At 33.0% G+C, this 22,299-nt stretch overlaps 1 protein-coding gene across 1 annotated transcript; it reads left to right on the top strand.

The window, feature by feature from the left end:
• The first annotated feature begins 11,095 nt into the window (after positions 1-11,095).
• LOC124436616 lies at positions 11,096-19,686 on the top strand. Its single transcript, XM_046986582.1, has 4 exons — positions 11,096-11,214; positions 11,449-11,666; positions 12,656-12,938; positions 19,278-19,686. The coding sequence occupies exons 1-4, from the start codon at positions 11,109-11,111 to the stop codon at positions 19,604-19,606; spliced, it is 936 nt and encodes a 311-aa protein (XP_046842538.1). The 5' UTR covers positions 11,096-11,108; the 3' UTR covers positions 19,607-19,686.
• Positions 19,687-22,299: the final 2,613 nt, after the last annotated feature.

Raw genomic sequence — 22,299 nt, 5'->3', positions numbered from 1 at the left:
GATGAGGTTGCTTATAGTAAGGGTTTTAGGAGTGGGATGAAAAAGTTTGCTAGTTTATACGAATAGTGATTAATGGAGGAAAGAATGGGTCTGAGAGGGATGTTACAATTATGTATTTTAGGAAGGCCATACAATATACCTAGTCGTGAACCAGTAGGGTAAAGTTCTTTGTAAGTTTCTTGGCCGATAGATTTGGCATCTTTCAACTTTTTTAATAAAGACTTCACTTGATTTTCTCGTTGTAAAGTGACTTTGACTGGATCTCCATTAAGAGGTTGAAACTTTGTAGTGTCAGAAAAGAGTGTGTCCATTTTCTTTGTGTCGTCGTCTTTGTTAAGTATTACGATGCCATTACCTTTGTCAGGTTTAGTGATGAGGATAGTTCTGTCGTTTTTTAAATTATTTAAAATGTTCAAGTCTTCTTGTGAATATAGAAAAGGTGGTGGGCTGTAAGTTCGGAAACCTGAGTTTCGAGAACAGTGTTTCATTATTTCCCTAACTTCCGTAGTACGAGTAATAAATATAAAGAAGCTAAATTTCCTGATACTTGATAATTGAATGGCGATGTAAGTAGCTACTTACGAAAAACGCGTAATTGATTTTCAGCCTGGTATTACGCTAAAAGCAAAACGTTGTCGAACGTTCTCGAAACGTTCTCCAAACGTTGTTCAAACTCTCTCTAAACGTTTTTGAGAAGTGTAATTGAACGTTTGATGCAAATGTTTTGAGAACGTTGGATATAGCATTCCTTGAACGTTTAGTTGAATTCATTTACAACACAGCCTCTTCGGTAATACTATTTTCAAAAGGAAATAAATTTAATTAGTGCACTATAATAAATTATAAAGTTCTCGCGAATGTAAATCCATCACATTTTAAATGTATATTAACAACGTTCTTTTAGATTATATTAACGTTTGTAGAAAACGTAAAATAATGACGTTCTCACAACGTTACAGGAAAGTCAAAAAAACGCTCAACATTCTAAGAACGTTGTGCGAATGTTAGGTTCAACCTAACCAAACCACAATCGTCACTGAACATTACGATGACGTTCGTGTTAGCTCGAAACAGATACTTTCAACAAACAAATTAAAAGATTTTATAGATTTCTCTCATCTCTAACTTATAAATTTTCAAAAATGCAAGTTATAATTTTTCGTAATAATATATCAATGGTAAGAGTAGTTGTGGTGCAGGTATGGTCCCGGAAGTAAACGGAGCTCTTACCGTGTCAATTAGTATCCAGTCCTAAGAAGTAAACAGGGAGCGCGCGTGTAAACCGCAAACACGTAAAATGAACGAAGGTTGCTACTGGATGACATAATTAATTGAAACACGATAAAACTGAATTAAAATTGTCAATTGTTTTCTATTCTTAAAGCAATATTAGATCCGTTTTCTTGTTTTCTATGCGAATATAAAAACGAAAAACACGTTACAATTTTATTGAGTTAAAGTTACTTGGTAATTTTTGTCTAACTAAAACGAAAATGGCTTCAAAAGTTGTTATTGAGCAAGCAAAGAAAGTGAAAGAATCGTCCTTTCAATTTGAAGATTAGAGCAATGTTTAGATTAACGTTACAGCAATATACAAAATAAATTGTTAAAGTACTATGCTACTGAAATTGGTTTTAAAATATATGAACTTGCGGCAAAAGACTGTCACGGCTGTCGTGTTGATCACCCATCTCAAACGCGACAAAATGTTTGATGATGCCGAACGATGAAAGAGTATCGATATACTTTGATGATGCAGTATCAGAAATTGATGAGGAAGAAGTCAAGAAATCCTTCTTTGATAGTTTACATGATGGTAAATGGGCTAGAACTTATTAAGTACACTTGCAATGATTGGAGAAAAATATTTTTGACATAAAAAAAGAACAAATTAGAACATGAAACGTTGATATTCTTAAATAAATTTCGTCGAATAAAACATTTTATTCAAAGAAACTAGCAATGATCACTCTGAAATAAAAAGAAATCAATCTTACTGACTGTTCTACTCTATCAATGTTCAAAAGATAATGAATTATAAAAATACATATTGAAAAAATCTTCTAGAAATCTGTCGACTTCTTCGTCAAAACAACAAAAGTATGAAGCTATGCACATTACATAAAAAAACGACTAGAATATTTAGCAAGCATATTAATTATTTGACTTGCAAGCAAATAAGGCATTTGAAAGGCAAGCCCTCCACAAGCCTCTCCTCCACTTCAGAGAGGTAGACTTTATGTCCACAGCTTGGTGGGCATATAACCTATAACTTACAGTCTTCACACTGGCCTAAAATAATGAAGAACATCACAAATTAAATTTGCTAAACACAAATCAACCATTGAAATAAAGATTCCAATTCAACTTCCTCAAAATTGGGTTTATTCTTTGCAACGTTGCCATGACTCTATACTGTTTGTTCTATTTGCTCTGACGACTTTGTTGTTTGCTTGCCTGAGACTTTGGCGTGAGTGCTTTTACATGCAAAATATTGACAAATGCCCTTTTGTTATCAATAATTTTGCAATGGAAAGCACATTTCCTTCGGCATGCGTGCGTTTCAGAGTGAATGACGGCATTAAAGCATTAAAACAGTAATTTGCTTCATATGTATGCAGGCCCAATGTATTTCATGCACCACCAATTAAGATTGTGAAATGACGTACAAAGTCATTGCCAGTTTTGGTTTTGAAAAAATATTATGCATCATAACTGTCTTAAAAATTTATACCTATGAGTCTTAACAATTATTATCTCTGCAATTTTCAACTTGTCATTATACTGTGAAAACAAGCAAAAAGAATATCGCTAAAATGAATGTCTACAGCGATCACATCATTCATGTGGAGAAAGTATTTTGATAGAAATGTGATAAAAAAATAACCTTAATCAAACAATCAAAAAAATGCAAACGAAAATCTCTTTGCAGTATAAACATTCCTCGTTATTGTCCATTTCTTGGCATTTACCACATTGACACCTGAATATGTTAAAAGAAAGGATCTTGAAAAGTAAATGTCAAAATTTCAAAAAAGATTGTATCTTACAATAAAAACTTTAAAATCTGAAGTATGTGTGTGTAGACGTGATCAACTTCAAAAACGGCAAACGTTCTTTCGAGATCGAAACAATGCTCTAGAATGATACAACATTTTATTACTCACCATTCAAGATTGTCGCGCCGCGGTTCATCCTCAATATACACAAATTCCTGTTCTTCGTTGTCCTCAAACTGGTGAGCTTGTTCGTGTTCATCAGCCGGCCATTCGGGCTCAAACTAATATATTGAATATTGAAATATGTCGAATTTATCACTGCAACGAGTTCGAATATTTTATCGCGTTATTTTTGTGCTATAAAAAAAGTTTTTCCAAACGGTAATGAAACTCTTACCGTTAAGTGTAGGAACAAACATATTGTGCTTGGTAACTTGCTAGACTTTTAGCAAACTTTTTAAAAACTAGAAACTTTGAAACAGAAAAACGTTTGCTAAAATTAGCCTATTTTTTAGCAACTTTGAGCTCATTCATCAAGAATTTCTAAGCTTTTTTGTTTTAAACCTTTTTGGCTTTTCACCATCACATTGTGCTAGTCTGTTTTTCTCTATTCACGCTGTACTCTATTGATAAACAGGCTTTTTAATAGTAAAAAAAATTATAAGATCCGCACACCGAGGTCTAGATTAAAAAATATGATGCCTGGGGCCCCGACAGTCACAAAATAAAAATTCAAAAAAATGGCGGACGAATTTCTAAGCAGTTTAAGCAATGCAAGTAAGTCAAGTGATGTTGTAAACAATCCTTTTCGACTGGTAATAAATACTGTAGCAAATTTATCAACACCTGAGAATTGTCAGCAATAGATGTTTTGTATATGAGGGCTTAGAAAATTTATGTCAACAAGTATTTCGGTGCTAAATCATTCGACGTAATAAATTTGTTGAAAGAAAACATATTGAACCATGTCCAACTTACATGTGCTTGCTGCCCCTTATATAGAAAATAAGAAGGGGTTGCATATTCAGCATAGAAGTATTTCCATTGGGTGCGCCTGTCACTTTGTAAGACAACGGTGTAGGATGATATTTTCGTACGTATTCAGCCGGATTGGACATCCAGAAGCATGCTGAGAGAGCACTCAACTCCTTTGGATATTCTTTGGATACACCATATTGGGTGATATCATTACCGTCTGTATTCATAGCATGGGCGCCTGTTAAAATATAATTATTCATTAAAGAACGTCGATCATAACTTTTGGGTGTTAATATACAATTGCATAAGAATTTCATGACATTTTAAATTACAGGTATAAATAAAGTTTCAAACGCTTCTGCTTGCCTATTTTTATCCAATAACATGGTGTTTATATGATTACTGCATTAGTAATATGACAACTAAATTGTGAGATGAATTATTTATCAATCAAGCATAAAGAAAAAACCAACAATACAAAACGAGAACGTTTTAATTAAACCATGTAACTGAACTTTATTAGGAATGCAGGTCATTAGAAACTGCACAATGATTCACAATAGTTAAATCATTTACTGAAACGTATTGCCGTATAAAACAACAGGTCTTATGATCTTACTATGTTTAATTGCAAGATATGATAAACAAGGCAGCTTGTGCAATTTTAGCACATTTTGGTAAAATTATTTATTGCAGTTACTTGTGCTATTTATATGAATTGCAGAATTTTATTTGTCAACATTTATTTATTTGCAGCTAACATATATTTCTACTATCTGATACAAATCTGATATTTTTATATGATGGTTTATATAGTTTATTAAATAGCAGTGCAATCCTCTCAAATCTCAAATGTCAATTGCTAACGCAGTTGTTTTGTAGGCAACTAACTGTGAGCAAGCATCCTTATAATCTACTTAGCTACGAACGTCTGCACGCTTGCTCTCAAACTTCAAAATCAACTTTTTAATGTTGCATCTGACTGACGATAATCAATTTTATAGGTTTAAAGCACTCTTAAAAGTTTGCGTTTAATGCCTAGCTCCTTAGCCATTTTCGATTCTACAATACTGTGATTTCACTGCAAGTTTTGCTTCTCTAGATAGGCCGAGCTTATAATTGCATAAGGATGTTTCCACATTTTTAAATAAATGAAATTTCGGCAAAGTGTTCTACTGTTTGTGTTTACAAAGCAACGGCCAATTTTTTGTTTGTTCCTAACTAGATTTCTCTTTGACAAAATGATGACAGTAAATTTTTCATGTAGCTACAAAATAAACTTTCTTACATTGACTTAGCTGTGCCAAGCTTTGACTTGCTAACACAAGAAGCATAGAAAAAGTTAATACAAGTGCCATAGATTTTCTCATGATGTTCGTCTACAAAAATAACAACGAATGATTCAGTCAGTGGGTCATTTCTAATGCACAAAGGAGAGAAGTTGTTTTAACATTTACGTACTGTTATTTTATGTAGAACTTTCAACACTCAAGTTTTACCGGACTACAAATTAAGTATATGGGAAGTTTTTACGCTTCCTTCACGTCAGAAATGGCAACAATATGTTTTATTGTAAAACTCACTAGGATGATTTTGCATATTTTTGTATGGATTACTATTTTGCAAATCATCCAAGTATCAGAAATCACCTGCAATAAAAGTGCTTGATTTTGATCAACAACTCCATAGGATGTTACAACAACCAATTGAGCTGTGAATGTGAAAGCCTAAAAGTCTCCATCTCATATTTTCTTTTAAAAGTTATGCCCTTTAACTCTTTAACTGCTGAGTTTTATCGCTCTTGGAGTTTCATTTTTCGTAGTAATCGTGACTTTTAGGTCACCTATTTCCCGCCATGAAAGCATGAGCGTATTCATTGGCTACAAATAAAACCTTTTTGATCGAAAAAGAACGAGAGACTACTCATTGAAAATAAACGAACAATTGCTTCCAAAATACTTTTGTTTTTTTTCCTTTCATGAATTATGACTTACAAAGGATAGAAATTATAGTTAATTGGTGCAAGGATTTTTAGTATAGCATGTAGTAACTATGTTTACATTAGCGTTTGCATTGACGTGTGAGAGTATGGAGACAGCTTGAAGCCCAAAACGTATCACACAAACTGTTGAATTGTTCTATGCACTATTAATTCATTACTAATAAATCATAGTAAAATGAAAGATGGTTTGAACATAGTTAAGGAAGAGGACAACCATAAGGATGCTTAATGACATTTACGATTAGAGGCACCACGAAGTCGTTGTACCTTTTGATGTTGCCCTGGATACGCGTGCGACAATCTTTCTCTAGAAGTCGATGATAAAGGGCAAGGTTCTGTTCCAGATATTTATTTCCGTTAATTTCCTTTAAAAGACCACATTTTTTAATCTAAATTTGATGTATTGTCTTGAATTCGTCCAATGTTCCATAGCCCGTTGTCCTTGATTATTTTGCCTTTTAGAACGTTTTCTAACGTTTTCGTCAAATTACCGTTCTTGAAAGACTGCGAGAATACCAGTTTGCTTCAAAAAAAAGCCCGCTATTTCACACCACGCCCATGTTTCACGCCATAGCAACTAACTAAGCCAACTATTTTTTACTCTAGAAGGGGGAGGGGTCACTTCTCTCTCCAGCAACAAAAATTTTGCCAACAATTCTGCGTCAATTCAGACAACAGACTCGTCAATAGATTTACAGGTAAATAACTTTCCTCACTATTTTACATCAAAAATATTACCAGCACTTACACGCTCTGTAGAATTATTTTCTGGGGGAAATAATTAGAGCACTTACAGCACTTACACGCGCTGTAGAAATATTTTCTGGCAATCATTGACATCTGATCCACAAATATTGCAGATTGTAAAAGGCGATATAATCGTCCCATTCGGCCATTTCTGTATGCAATGAACATGTGGTTTAGATTAAAGCGGAAATCTCAAAACTCTTAGCAAAACACGTCATTATAAAATCCACGAAAATTGCAATCAAAAATAACACGCCACAAGACGGCTTTCTCCAGTTGGAGTTTGGACCAAGATTGTATTGTGTTCAAGTTTATTACAACCGTCTTTATCGATTAAATGGACGTAAAGGCATGAGAAAGTGTCCTAAGGCAAGTCAATTGCTAGTTGAATCTTGGCTAAATTTGCTGTGTTTGAATTTTGAGTAAACATTGCTTACATACCGGCAGATGTCAATCATGTCATGTATTAATTCGGGAAGCTGTATTGAGTACACGATAAGACAACAATTTTAACTTGCTGAAATATAACAACTAAACTCAAAATATCATGATATAATGTTGTTGCTGTTTATAAATCTATAAATAATTTTAGTTAAGATGTTACGGAAGGATTGTAAACTACACTACACAATTTTGGATCAACTGCTAATTTGCAAAACAGAGCTACATTATTATGTGTGGAAACTTTAAATTTTGTTATTTAAGTGTGCTGTTTTCTCTGACATATATTATTGCTTCTTGTTGCATGAGAGCAAAATAAATTTAAATAATAGTTTCAAATGCTTAAAATGCTCAAAATCATTCAAGTGCAACACATCACTAACACTTTCTCCTCGTGTTTTTTGAAAATTATTTTTAATAAATCCTGCTTGAGCCACTTCTTGAGTACGAAATTCAACTCATACGTGATGGGTGAGTTTTATTTGATGGAAGATAACCTTATTTCGAAAAGAATTGGCTGTTTAAAAAGACTGAACATTGTGAAATGTGAATGACAAACAAAATTATCTGACTTACCGGTGTCATGAAACGTTTTCTTTTCTTACACTACTTCCCCATTCGTTTACCACAAGTTTTCAGCATCTTTTGTTGATGAGATTTTTGAAAAAAATTGAGATTGAAAATATAATTTCAATATTTTATTTCTTTTACAATCTCGTCCATTGACATTTTGAGCGAAATCCGTAGAGGAGGAGAAAAAGTTTTTAAGCTAGGCAGTCCAGGTTCGTATTTTACAGTGTCTTTTTTAATTCGGACGTAAGCGTAATAAATATGCTTAGATATTCATTAAGTTCCTTAACGGGAATATTCCCCATGTAGACCAATGTGCTCAAAAGCACAACTTTTGCTGCACACATCTCACAACTACTAATTTCCTTCTAAATGTTATGGGGAATTATGCAATAGCAAGTAATCAATGTGCCCCAAGCAGTAAGTGTGCACAATAGGCAGAAATTAACGTTTTATTCACGATGACGTCATCGATAGTTATCGAAACCAAAAAAAAAATACAAATTTCAAAAATTTCCACTACCACTAGATAGACTAGTATGAAATGATTAGAAAAGTATATTACTCCGTTTACTCTCAGTCACTCGTTTATGAAGCACGAACGAATGTTTTTTACCATGATACTGATTCAACATTCTAAGATCTTGTTTTATACCAAAGACAGACCTGCCAACTCGCTCAGCTTTATCGGCTGTCACCTACGTCTTAAAAAAATCTTCTGAACACCAGATTTTCGAACACTTGTCGCTTGGGGTCACATTTATTACTTGTTTTTGCATTATTCCACATAAAATTTTGAGAGAAATTATTAGTTGTGAGAGGTGTGCAGCGAAAATCTTTTTTTAAGCCGATTTTTACCGTCCACGGTCCTAAATGGATGGAGGGTGAGCACATTTTCTCATCTCGGTATTAATAAAGGACGGGCATTGGTAGTTACGAAAGTTGGAATTTCTGTCTTTGGGGGGTTTGCTTCAGAATCTTCGGGAGGTAAGCCCAAACAATTCATTATGAATGTCGTTAGATGTTGAAAGATACATTAGTCGTAAAGTTATAATATAGAACCTGCATAAAGTACAGAAGAATAAAGACTGGTAAAGCTAGAATGCTCTCTGGACTGCGGGAAATGGCATAGTTGTTATAGGTGGAACTGTTTATTGTAAAAATTATATCCACAATAAGATAATTATAATAAAACTATAAATTTTTGTACATATAAACAAGTTAAAATGTCTAAAAAGGTTGAGAACCATATTTTTATTTGACGACTGCGATATTGTGAACATGACTAAAGTTTTCTAATTTAAAAGCATAAAAGCAATAATGTTTTCGTGCATACAAAATATTGATAAACTATTTAGGCAGAAGAATTGTATCTATGCAAATTACTAGATGAGTGTTCGAAATTAATTTTGAATATCTCATTACTGTCTTATCTTGTTAAAATGAACAGCAAAAAAAGGTCAAACAGTTTACTAACACAATTCTTAAATATGTAAAAATGCAGACAATATTTAGACGAAAATACGTATATCTGGCGGGTAACGACTTTTTACAATAATTTAAAATGAGCAAGTTATATTTTGCTAAATTAGTTTCTTAAATATTTTCATTCAGTTTTTCTGACATGAATGCAAACATTGCATGTTATTAAGCTGTCATTTTGAAACATCTGTAAAATTCAAAGTTTAAATGAAAAACGTTAAGTCGAATCATTGACTACAGTATATTAACATAATCATGCCGTATAAGTTTATATAATATCAAATAAATAGTATACGTCTATAATAACAAAATGAAGCAAGCTTAGTCATTATTTTTTTGCACATCTTAGTTGCTATGAAAATGTTATAACGGCTACAAAAATAATGATATACATATGTGTGAGAAATATAGCTTATACAAAACATATCAATCAAGGTGAACGTTTAAAAATTGTTTCCAATCATGGCATGTTTCTCAGACTATACATCATATCATTTTATGAAAAAGTTATCTCTTAAATTTGGAAAAACATTAAAAATTCAAGGTTAAAAAAATTTAAATGAGCATGCTTTTATATTGTGTTTGTCAAAATTATTTTTAAAATTTTATTTATGTTTTTGCACATAAGTACACGTATTGAATGTTGTTTATAACAAGACATTTTTTAAAATCTGCAAACTTGAAAGTTTATATGACAAACCAAAAAATAAGTATCATAAAGTATTTATAAAACTGCAAAATAATAACTTAAGCACAAACATCACAGGTGTAAAATATCAACAACAATAGCAAGCCTAGCGAAATGTAACTAAAATTGTTTTAGTAACAAAGTGGGTGTGCTTGTGCATGATAACAACAAACAAAACGAAGAGGTACGCGTTAACATTAGCTACTGGGCTGGCTATATCTTGTTATAGCATTATCATACAGATATTGGTAAATGACCCCTTACAAAACAAGATGTAAAAATAGCTATAAGAATATTTGATAGTTTCAAATCATAATGAACAAAATCTTCATACATAAACACATGATTATACACATCATGGAAAAAACTTATACATTATATTATGTGCATTTGAAAATTGAACAAAATTCCATGTTTTCAGCATAACTATATATGCGTGTACACAAAATATTCAATATTCGCTTTAATATCTGAACAAAATAAACACAGCTGTAAAAAAATGATAGGCTCATCACGGAAGCTAGAGTATATATAACCGTTGTCAAGAAGCATTTTTAATGATAAATAGCGTCGTGGTTCTTTAATGAAAGATGATTGTGCACATTTTTGTAGTATCATCATGGAAAAAAACTTCGTATTATATTATGTGTCTTTGAAAATTAAACAAAATTCCCTATTTTCAGCATAAATATATATGTGTGTACACAATATATTCAATATTTGCTTTAAATATCTAAGCAAAATAGTAACAGCTGTAAAAAGAGTAATAAGTTCATCACGGAAGCCAGAGTATATATAACCGTTGTCAAAAAGCAATTGTTAATGATAAAAAAGCGTCGTAGTTCTCTAATGAAAGATGATTGTGCACATTTTTGTAGTTTTCTTTGTAATCATTGCTCTAATGCATCAAAAAAGACATGCCGAAATTCTTGGTTAAATTTGAAAAAGTAAACATCTACAATAAGTTCTGAAACAAAAAGACGTACGTATTTTTTTAATTAAACGTAACTGTTACAGTTTTTGCATATCGTCTTTTTTCCTCAATTATTATCTAACTTGCTGTATTTGTTTATATATCTAAGCTAAAATAAACACAGATGTAAAATTGCAGTATGTATTTATAATAAAATCTAGGGTATATAAATGCTGGCAGAAAACATATTTTAATCATAACGTTTGTGGTCCAGGTTTCGTTTGAAAGATGATTGGGAATATTTTCGTAATTTTTTCTGTAATTACTGCCTGTAATGCGTTAAAAGATGCATGCCAAAGCCCTCCAATTGTTTTCGAGAAGTTAATGGAAAATGGTATGAATGAAATAATAAAAATATCCATGTTTGCAGACAGAAAAATGTGTATAGCTACTCTTCAAATTCAACGTATTACGGCTAAAGTTTTTGTACAATCGAGTTTTTTGCATAATTATCATAGTAAATTTTTTTCCAAAACCGTATTAATATATGGGGAAATGAAAAGAAAAATATTTTTATACGCATGTAATAATTTTCTGCTTTTAAATATTGCTATTCTTTATTATTAAGGTGAGGCTCTAGCTGAAAAAGATATCATCTCAAGTCATGTCGTTCGCCATCTCATGGAATGTTCTATGAAATGCGTTCCGGAGCAGCAATGTATTGGCTTTAACTACCTTTACAGTGTACAAGAACATGAGATTAACTGTCAAACCAGCAATATGACAATAAGTAATGTCTCAAAAACTGTGCCTTCCAAAGGAAATTGGATTTTTTATCAAACAACTGTAAGTTTTCAGATTACAAAAGGATTTGCCTATATTTGACAGAGTTTCCACTTCTTCTTCTATTTTTTACTTTATTGTTATCTCAAAAATTTCCTGTTTTGTGTGAATACAGAGACACAAGCTAAAAACAAACAATAATGCATAAAGCATTAGAAAATTAAATGCCAAGCTATAGCAAAACGGCAATAAATTACCATACAATAATATTGGCTTCAAAAAAAATGGATTTCTTATCAAACTTTTCATTCCTCATTGACGAAAGGCATTAAGTTTACCAAATTTCTGTACTAATGCATTAAAGCTCTGCGTGAATCAATATGATTCAAAAAATACCAATTGATTTCACTTCAAATCAAAAGATTCGGAATAATTCACCATTGATATATTTTGCCCTTCGTGACTTATTGATAAACATTTATCTTTTACTTATTGATAAACTTTTACTTTGACGTAATGCATCAGTTGAGCTATTAGCTAATAATGTCTATATGTTCCTGCAACAACAAGATCACATTATTCCAATTACCACATATTGTCAATTAGGTTTTGCTTTAGTTGTGGATGTATATTTAGTAAAATAAAGATAAATAAGTAAATCACCACGAAAATTGGCGATTAATTTTACTTTTTGGCAAACATCTTTAGTTTGAAATTCTTCTACGTATAAACTTGTTGTTTGACAATTACGAGGCAAAGCACTGAAATTTTCAAAATATCTGACTGATGCATTTGCATTATTACTCAGAATCCACTTGTTGTTGAAGTATAAAAGCTATGTCAAAATGTCTAAGCACACAATAAATAAAAGTAAAAATATCATTTAACTATCCTTTCTAAGAAGACAGTAAATATTTTCCCTAAATCGCAATGGTTCCGCCATATTCTCGAGGAATAACGTTTAAAATTTGCCCAACTTTTCAATCCTCAAAATTTCTTTGGGAGTACACACTCTTGTTACATTTAAAAAAAATTATTTTCTTTTCACACAGACAAAAGTCTTGAAACAACCATGTATTACCAAAGATGAAAACAACTGGATAGCCCTAAAGGATACAAGTATTCTAAAATGTAAAAACGATTGGATACTACAACTCAGACAATGGCTTCCATCGTTCTTGAATAGCAAAAAGACGGTCCATTGTTATCAAGCAACAGTAAATGGATGGGATGCAAGCACATTTCACAGTCGTTGCGACAATAAAGGACAGACATTGGCAATTGTAAAAGTTGGACCCTATGTCTTTGGGGGATTTGCTTCGGAGTCTTGGGGAGGTAAGCCTAAACAATCTATTATGAATGTCGCTAAATATTGTCGTTAAAAGGGTTACATTAGTCGTTTAAGGGCATTTAAAGCGCATTTAAAAATACTTCAACATCATACAACCAAATTTATTAGAAAAAAATACATTAAAGTACATGTGCTCATTTAAATCGATTAAACATTAATTTATAGCTATGACAAATCAGGCAGATAAATGTTAACAATGAGAAAACAAGCAGAATACATAAAAATAAAATAGATAAATATAGCTAGGGTGTAAAAAGCATGTCTTTGAATTTCGTCATAAAAGGATCACATGTTTTTAGAAAATATGTGTCATATAATGGAAGGAAGCCAAGTTTCAAAATAGCTAATGCAAAAAATTTGAGCTAAGAGTTAATTCGTGTGGTTTTAATTTTTCCAACAAAAAATGAATGCTTCATAACAGAGTTATATGGTCTTTCAAAATTAATATTATTGGCTCTATAATTAATATAAAGTCTTATTTAGTTCAAAGAGAAGCGAGAGACGTGCCATGCATAAACCGAATTCGTATAATAAAAATTAATGCCCAACATAAAGCTTTAATTAGAGCCATTGAGATAAACCAAAAGTTGTTAAAAAGTTATAAAATTGAATTTATTGGGACGTTTCGTCTTTACTCAAGACACTCTCAGACAAGTAATCATTAAAGTATGTGAAGGAGTTGGTTATATTTACATAAGGTGTTAGATTACTAAAGAGGCAGTGTCAAATGGAATATATGATAAGGAAGTTAGGAAGTAAAAAAAGTGAAATTAAAAGAGGTTAAGTGGAATGGAACTTCCTTGTAAGGGAGGGCTTTTATTAATTGATTAAGAGGCTCTCATAAATAGAGAATTCATAAGAATCGTAAGAAGAGGAAACTATTCTAAAGTCTAGATTGGCGGTGTGTCCAGCTGAGTTAATGGAGCAAAAATTCTCGATAACGCAGCGTTGACAACTTGGTTGCCTGTAACGGGCCGGGATATTCCCAAATCCCTTAAAATCTTGTGTGTAGATGACGTGTGGTTTGACCCACATACGAGGCATTGCAGATTCAACACTTGAATAAATAAACTACACCAGATAACATAGGTTTGGGAATTTTGTCCTGAAAGAGGAGAAAAAAAAATATACGTTGGGAAGGGCGGAAAAAAATTTAATTAATATATGTGGAAGGGCTGCAGCACAAAGGCTATTCATTTTTGTGCAAATTTTAAGGGAGTACATCCCTGTGAAAGGAAGACAAAAATAGATAGGCTTTTGTGGGCAGTCAAGACAGGTAAGTTAGGAAGTAAAAAAAGTGAAATTAAAAGAGGTTAAGTGGAATGGAACTTCCTTGTAAGGGAGGGCTTTTATTAATTGATTAAGAGGCTCCCATAAATAGAGAATTCATAAGAATCGTAAGAAGAGGAAACTATTCTAAAGTCTAGATTGGCGGTGTGTCCAGCTGAGTTAATGGAGCAAAATTTCTCGATAACGCAGCGTTGACAACTTGGTTGCCTGTAACGGGCCGGGATATTCCCAAATCCCTTAAAATCTTGTGTGTAGATGACGTGTGGTTTGACCCACATACGAGGCATTGCAGATTCAACACTTGAATAAATAAACTACACCAGATAACAGAGGCTTGGGAATTTTGTCCTGAAAGAGGAGAAAAAAAAAAGATACGTTGGGAAGGGCGGAAAAAAATTTAATTAATATATGTGGAAGGGCTGCAGCACAAAGGCTATTCATTTTTGTGCAAATTTTAAGGGAGTACATGCCTGTGAAAGGAAGACAAAAATAGATAGGCTTTTGTGGGCAGTCAAGACAGGTAAGTTAGGAAGTAAAAAAAGTGAAATTAAAAGAGGTTAAGTGGAATGGAACTTTCTTGTAAGGGAGGGCTTTTATTTATTGATTAAGAGGCTCTCATAAATAGAGAATTCATAAGAATCGCAAGAAGAGGAAACTATTCTAAAGTCTAGATTGGCGGTGTGTCCAGCTGAGTTAATGGAGCAAAAATTCTCGATAACGCAGCGTTGACAACTTGGTTGCCTGTAACGGGCCGGGATATTCCCAAATCCCTTAAAATCTTGTGTGTAGATGACGTGTGGTTTGACCCACATACGAGGCATTGCAGCTTCAACACCTGAATAAATAAACTACACCAGATAACAGAGGTTTGGGAATTTTGTCCTGAAAGAGGAGAAAAAAAAAGATACGTTGGGAAGGGCGGAAAAAAATTTAATTAATATATGAGGAAAGGCTGCAGCACAAAGGCTATTCATTTTGTGCAAATTTTAAGGGAGTACATGCCTGTGAAAGGAAGACAAAAATAGATAGGCTTTTGTGGGCAGTCAAGACAGGTATTTTGAGGGCAACGTTGTTGTTAAGGAAGCGACGTGTGATTTGTTCAAATATACGTAAGGGAAAACCGGTTTTGGTGAGTGACTTTCTGGTAAATGTTCCGTGTTAAGAGTTTTGTATTGTTTTTGCAAAATAGAAGCAATATTTCCATGAGCTTATATGCACATAAGTTCCTATAAATCGCCTATAAATTCCCACCCATATTTAATCCACAACCACATGGTTATTAACTAAGAAGAGTGGTTTCATTATATAAGAATACAACCGGCTAAGATTTGCTGCATTTTCTAAAACCTGTGAATGCTATCTTAAAACGATCTTCTTAAGTCAGATATTAAATAAGCAAGAAAGGGTTTAGGTTCTCTGCTTAAATTCAAACTTGTTCCCGAGGACATTATACATCTGAAAGAATGTTTTATGCAGTGCGGTGTTTGAAATTAAATGAAGATATGATCTTCGCACTTTACTGGACAATTTAAGCAATTGTCTTATGAACCTGAAAAATTCAGGTGAATCAACAGGATTCGAACCGATGATCTCTGCGGTGCCGGTGCAGTGCTCTGACCAACTGAGCTATGAAGTCACACAGTGGTGAACAGGTCAATTTTGTTGGGCTCATGTTTTCTCGTGAAAGGAATGTCATATGAAAGAATGTTTTATGCAGTATTTGAAATTACATGAAGATGTGATCTTTGCACTTTGCTGGACAGTTTAAGCAATTGTCTCATGAACCTGAAAAATTCAGGTGACACAACGCGATTCGAACCCATGACCTCTGCGGTGAACAAAACATGAGCCTTCCCAACAAAACTTATGTTCAAACTTATGTTAACGGACTATTACAACATTTTGCCTACAAAAGGTAGAACTAAGCATTTTTTCAGGGTAATCAAGAAGCTCTAAAATCTGTAGCTAATGATGGTATGTAAGATGATACCATGCAAAGCTGGCGTGTAAAAGCACTTGTTGGTTTGAACTGGGGAAAAAAACAATATATTAAAAACGTGGGAAGATGGTCTCTTTCGTATTGGAGACTTAAGTCAGTAGCGTCAATTAGTGTACGCACATATTCTGAAAAGATCTCTAAATATATGGGGAGGGAAAATTCTGAGATTCATTAGGATAATCCGAACGAAGTCCAATGCCAAAACTGGTTGAGAACATAAACTTCGTATGACAAATGTAATTTTTATGTACTCCAGGGTTGAAAGCAAGTATGTTTAACATTACCTTCTATTGTCTCGAAGGTTCTATGGAAAAGTTGTTGGTCATAGTTAAGGTTATCAACGACCAAAGCATCAAGCATCGGCGTTAGGGTTAAGTGAAATGGTTAACCAATAGTTACTCAAGTCACATCGTCTGTCTGAAAAGATGTCTAAATATATGGGGAGGGAAAATTCTGAGATTCATTAGGATAATCCGAACGAAGTCCAATGCCAAAACTGGTTGAGAACATAAACTTCGTATGACAAATGTAATTTTTATGTACTCCAGGGTTGAAAGCAAGTATGTTTAACATTACCTTCTATTGTCTCGAAGGTTCTATGGAAAAGTTGTTGGTCATAGTTAAGGTTATCAACGACCAAAGCATCAAGCATCGGCGTTAGGGTTAAGTGAAATGGTTAACCAATAGTTACTCAAGTCACATCGTCTGTCTGAAAAGATGTTTGTTTCGCTTTTACAATTGATAACTTTCATGTTCTTAGTAACGGATGATTGAAAATTTTTTGTTTCAGCACAGAAATAAAAAATCAATTGTACAACAAGATGGTTGCAAAATTCTTTCTGTTTGTCAATTGTTTCACGCAGACTTGCTCACCTGAATGTTCTAAACGAAGACTTTGTGACTAGAGGTGGTCGCCTGTTCTCCTTCAGTTTCTAGATCTGAACTTTCTTTATCTTCAATGGTAGTTTGATAAGAAATGACCGGTCAGGTGCAAGATATATATGCAAATGGTTGTCATCAGGAAGATAGAGACATTTTCTTAAATAATATAAATATTAATTTTATAACTGTTCGCGTTTTGCAATTTACACAGTGGCAGCTCTTGATGTGAGTGTCCTGCTAGTGTGTAAGTATGGGTCACTTTACGTTTTTCGTTTCTTGTTTGCAAGGAGGAGCAACGGAATGCAGTTAAGAGGATGGGACTAGGAAAAAAGCGAGAACTTGTGTAGGCGAAGAATTGTAAAATTGATATATCTTTAGAATGAAATGTGGTACCATATCGCCGTCACACTTCTCAAAAAGAAGGGAACAAAAACCTGCTGAAAATTGAAATTAACCATGCAGCATTGGCGAAATTTTTATTGGAGGTCTGCATTTGCACCAATTATGGTAAATTTGAAGTTCAAATTGGTTAAATCATATCAAAAAATCTTTTAAATGCTGATAAAAGTGTTCAGGGAGCTCGTTAAAATCTATAAAGTGTGCCCATGTCGATTGAAAACCGTAACTATGACGCAAAAAGCATTTCCTACATTCCTTAGTTCAAAATACAATACCAGACTTCTTGAGCTCAACTTGGACTTTCACAATTTTTTCCTCCCATAATTTTTGCCTGACTAAAGCTGTTGAAAATTTTACGACTTTTCAATTTTAAACTTTCTTGTAAGTCAACTGTCCTTCTACCTCTATGCTTTATGCCCTTGATTGATAGCCAAATTACTTCGAAGAGGTTGAAATTTTTACAATTTGTTTTGTGAAGTCACCGTATACTAACAGTTTATTTGCCCTAAAATGAGATAACACAAATCATGTTAAATTTTGGACGGCCGTACGTCTGCATAATATAGGAATATCTTCAATTATCTTAAACACTTTACATACACAAATTCTTCCATATATTTTAGTCGAAAAATAAGCCAGGGTTTGTCACTGAAATGGCCATTTACCATCATTTAGCTGTTCAGTTTGTATGTTCGTGCAGACTTTTGGCTGGTATTGTGTTTAACAGTAACATTCGATTTCTTCTTGTGCTTGCATCATCAATACTAGCTTCTCTGAGACTTCAATATTTTAATTTCATTAATAATTTTATTGAAATTTTAAAAGAACATATATGTTAATACCTTCTCGCCTTAAAGTGATTAGACATGCAGGTTTATTTTTATAGTTATGCTCCCTTAGGTGTCGTTCAGCTTCTTTAAAAGATTTCTGCATTATATACTCCAGTCAGTCCTAACTTTTAAGCATGCACACTGCCGTGATTAGCAAACTTTCGAATAAAAATTCCCGTTGCAAATAATTACAAAACGTTTCCGCAATTTTCGAAAACCATTATTCCATTTCTTTCATTTGCTTCATGCATTGAGGACCTTTTCAACTGGTACTTTGCTACTTACTAGACGCTAAAGAAATCTCCAAAATCTCTAATTTGTTTGTGTGGCATATCAAAAATTTATTTTGTCAGAAGATTATTGGCGTAATCATAGGCTCTTAATCGTCATTTTAAGCATAAAGGAACATCACAATTAATACCATTTGTACTTTTTAAGTACCAGTGCAAGTAACAGAGTTGAATGAATGAACTGGTGACTGTTCTTATTCGTTTAAGGTGCAAACAGACTCGTCTCCACCAGTTTCTATTTATAGGAGTTTCTATTTCCAATTTAATGCTTAGGATAAGCGCTTTTTGTAGCTCACGTTCTTAAATTAGAGGTTCGACGAAGCCATTGCACTAGCAGCTAAATAAAAATTAACTTATAGACAAGACAAAACGTTACTTATATAAAATATGAATTTCTTTGAAGAGAGCTGATAACCTGCTAAAAGAAGTGTTATAGTAAAGCTATGTTAAAGCAATAATATTCAAATATAAATAATCTTAATCTAATCAACAATTATATGACAGTTTTTTTAAAAACAAACATTAATGATCTTCCACCATTTATATATGTGACGTCAAAGATCTACGAAATGAAATACACCCGAGATGTTTCTGCATGAGGAAATTTTGTGAAACGCGTTGTTTTAATTTTAGGAAATCAACGTTACATCAGGGCAGAAAGATCGTTTATTTTTTCCTTAAAAAACAAGGATAATCTACAACCATTCAAATCTGACCCGTCTATACTTCCACAATATGCAATGTTCACGAAATACGACTATGGACCTACATTTGGACATTCTCATGATTTGTACATCGCCAACATTGCCAACTCTAATTCCCATTCCTGGACAAAATGGTTTGGAAATTCCTACAAACTTCCAAATGGTTATACTTACTTAAGTGATAAAACTCAAAACTTGTTAGCAGGTTCCCCTTATTTCACACCAGATGAGGTGGAGGTATTTTATTTTTCTTCATAAATAAACTAAACATGAAAGAATAAATAGTATGAAGACAGACAGAATTTTCTAAATTTTCAACTGTATTAGAGCAAACTTAATATTTCTTTTGTTTATGGACGCGTATTGTGTAGCTGAAATATCATGGAGATTGCCGAAAAATATCATGCCAAGTTTGTATGATTGATTACACTAAAGTAAATGGTTTGAATCCGGGAGTATCGTTACATGTTTGTAAATGTAGATCGTCCAGGTTGGTATAGTCCTGAGAAGGACTGTTTTTGCTGTTGATGACAGACGTTTGTTATCTGGGTCTTACGTCATTTTACTGTGTGTACAGGAAATGTGTGGGGGTCAATTATGTATTGTCATTGTGAATTAATATGAAGTGTAATGTTTTTATTTGTAATGTGTGGGTGTCAATTGTGTATTGTCATTGTGGATTAATGTGAAGTGTAATGTTTTGAGTTCATCGTTTGTTTGTATTGTGAATAAGTCATGTTACTCCAATGAACTCTACAACAACTGGAAGGCTAACATGGGCGCCATCTTTGAAGCCTGCATGATCGCCGCCACTGAGGGTACGGAGAGGAAATACATCACTTCTAAATTGCAGGATTTTTTGCCAAAAACAGTGGTTTTCGAGCCAGCTTAATTTCTACAAACCTTAAACAGTGTTTGAACTTTAATATAAAACAAGTTTGAACGACATTTGTGCATGTTTAAGCTTCTTTTTAGAAGGATGAAAAGCGAACTTTGTTTTGGCACATGAAAACATGCCTTATAACTTGAATACAAAACGGACACCCCTCGTTTTTTTTCATTAAGAGGATGTAAAACACACTTGTCTATCCTTATAATATTGTTTGAATCTTTGAAAATGAAGCTGTCAGGGCAAAAAACGCAGTTTTTCGATAATTTTTGTGTTTCCTAGTAAAATTAGCTCGCCCCATTCCTTTTTGAAAGTTCAGAGCGTAAACAAAAAGAAAAACACTTTGCAAAATATTTCACAAAGTTAGCAAATAAATATTTTGAGTTCGCTTTAAAAAAACTGTTATGCCATATTATTGTGTTATTATTAATTACACCATTAAAGAGTTAAAAGGGATAATACCCACTTAAAAAAAAGACAAAAACACAATTGACACTCCATATTCATAACTTTTGAAACACTTAAGTAAAAATTGTAATGTAATAAAAGTATGAAAAAGATTATTAGTTTAATGTTATAGAATCCTCGTATATTTTCACAAATATGACTAAATATTTTAAACCCACATCCTAAAATTTAATATATTACATATACATTTATCATCATCTGTATTACAAGAAAAAAACTAATTTTACAATCGATATGATATACTATAAAATTTTGATACATGATATAGTTTGCTTGCTTTATAATCTTTTTAAAACCCTGGTTCAGACCACTGAGGATGAGGGTTGCTTTTTGGCATTTATGCAGAGCAGGTTAAATTAGCATACTTGTCATGTTGTACACTTGGCTATTTATTTATAAGCATGAAGTTGCTGATAAAATGCTCAATACACAAATATAGATGCATGTCAAGTCTTTCACCAGTCTTAAGAAGTGGGAGAAGTAAATGACCAGAAACAACAATCACCCACAGTTCTAAATTTCAAATCATCACTTTCACACATTGCAAGAGCATGCGAAATTCTTACAAAGCAAGTCTAACTTTAAAAGCAATAAAATTGTTATGAAAAATGTTATATTAAGTGGATTGTATGTATTTTGCAAAGCATTCAAAGATACAGACTACCTGTTATCAGTTTTGTCTTAAATTTTTGGTCTTTCGACGACAAATGAGAAATTCATATTTCGAAGAAATTTCTTACTTTTATGTTTTATATAATACAGCGTTACGTATACAAAACATGCCTTGGTACGTCCACAATGCATCTTGACACATTAATAACCAAATTTTGTAAACGGTTTTGGAAATAAAAAAACATTTAAGCTAGCATTCTATTTCCAAGTTAGCAGTTTTTGAAAAAAAAACGGTCAAGCAAACAAAACAATCCACGCGAGATACATGCGAAGCGGCAAATCAGCTTCTAAGTGGCTTCAGACAAGTCTAAGCCATTGAGTTCTATAATAGCTGGAGCAACTAACTTTACTGGGACCTGACGCCAAAAAAATGGCGGCCAACGGACTTATTTCCGCTGAAATGATCGCTTTGCAGAAAAATAATATTCTCGATCTCCCCCTGGTGTCTACAGTAAATTATAAAGAATTTTTCAAAAACAAATACGATATCGCAGAGTACGGATATCGTTAGTTCCATATTCTGTGATGATATCTTTTTTGGCATTTCTTTTATAATGCCAACACTTCAATCGTTCAATTGTCGGAAGTCGTAGTTTCCACAAAAAAGAACATATCGCTTCTTACAGGTGAGATAGTTGCTTTTTTTAGTCCGCCGACGATTATAAACAATTATACATGCACTTGAAAAGCCATAAAATACATATTAGATATCGTATTTTTTAAGACTGACTTGAACGCCAAATATACTGATATTTTCCTGTTTTTGTCTATAAAATTCTGCATACTTTTCTGTCATTTCTTAATGCATGAAATCGTAAATTTACCCATCTATTTGCAAAACAGTTTCCCTAAAGCAAAAACGACCCTGCACAAATTTTGCTCTGTGAGTAAGTATCAAAAAGAAATGATCAGCCCCAATAGT

This window comes from Xenia sp. Carnegie-2017, unplaced genomic scaffold (assembly GCF_021976095.1).
Source record: "Xenia sp. Carnegie-2017 unplaced genomic scaffold, XeniaSp_v1 HiC_scaffold_16, whole genome shotgun sequence".
Taxonomy (NCBI): Eukaryota; Metazoa; Cnidaria; class Anthozoa; order Malacalcyonacea; family Xeniidae; genus Xenia; species Xenia sp. Carnegie-2017.
The sequence above is the reverse complement of the archived record's forward strand: the minus strand, read 5'-3'. Positions and strand labels throughout refer to the sequence as shown.

Excerpts from the sequence above, each read along its gene's own strand:
- LOC124436616 (XM_046986582.1), top strand. The coding sequence starts at position 11,109 with ATGATTGGGAATATTTTCGTAATTTTTTCTGTAATTACTGCCTGTAAT. Across the intron at positions 11,215-11,448 it reads CGAGAAGTTAATGGAAAATG|GTGAGGCTCTAGCTGAAAAA; the intron begins GTATGAATGAAA and ends TTTATTATTAAG. Across the intron at positions 11,667-12,655 it reads GGATTTTTTATCAAACAACT|ACAAAAGTCTTGAAACAACC; the intron begins GTAAGTTTTCAG and ends CTTTTCACACAG.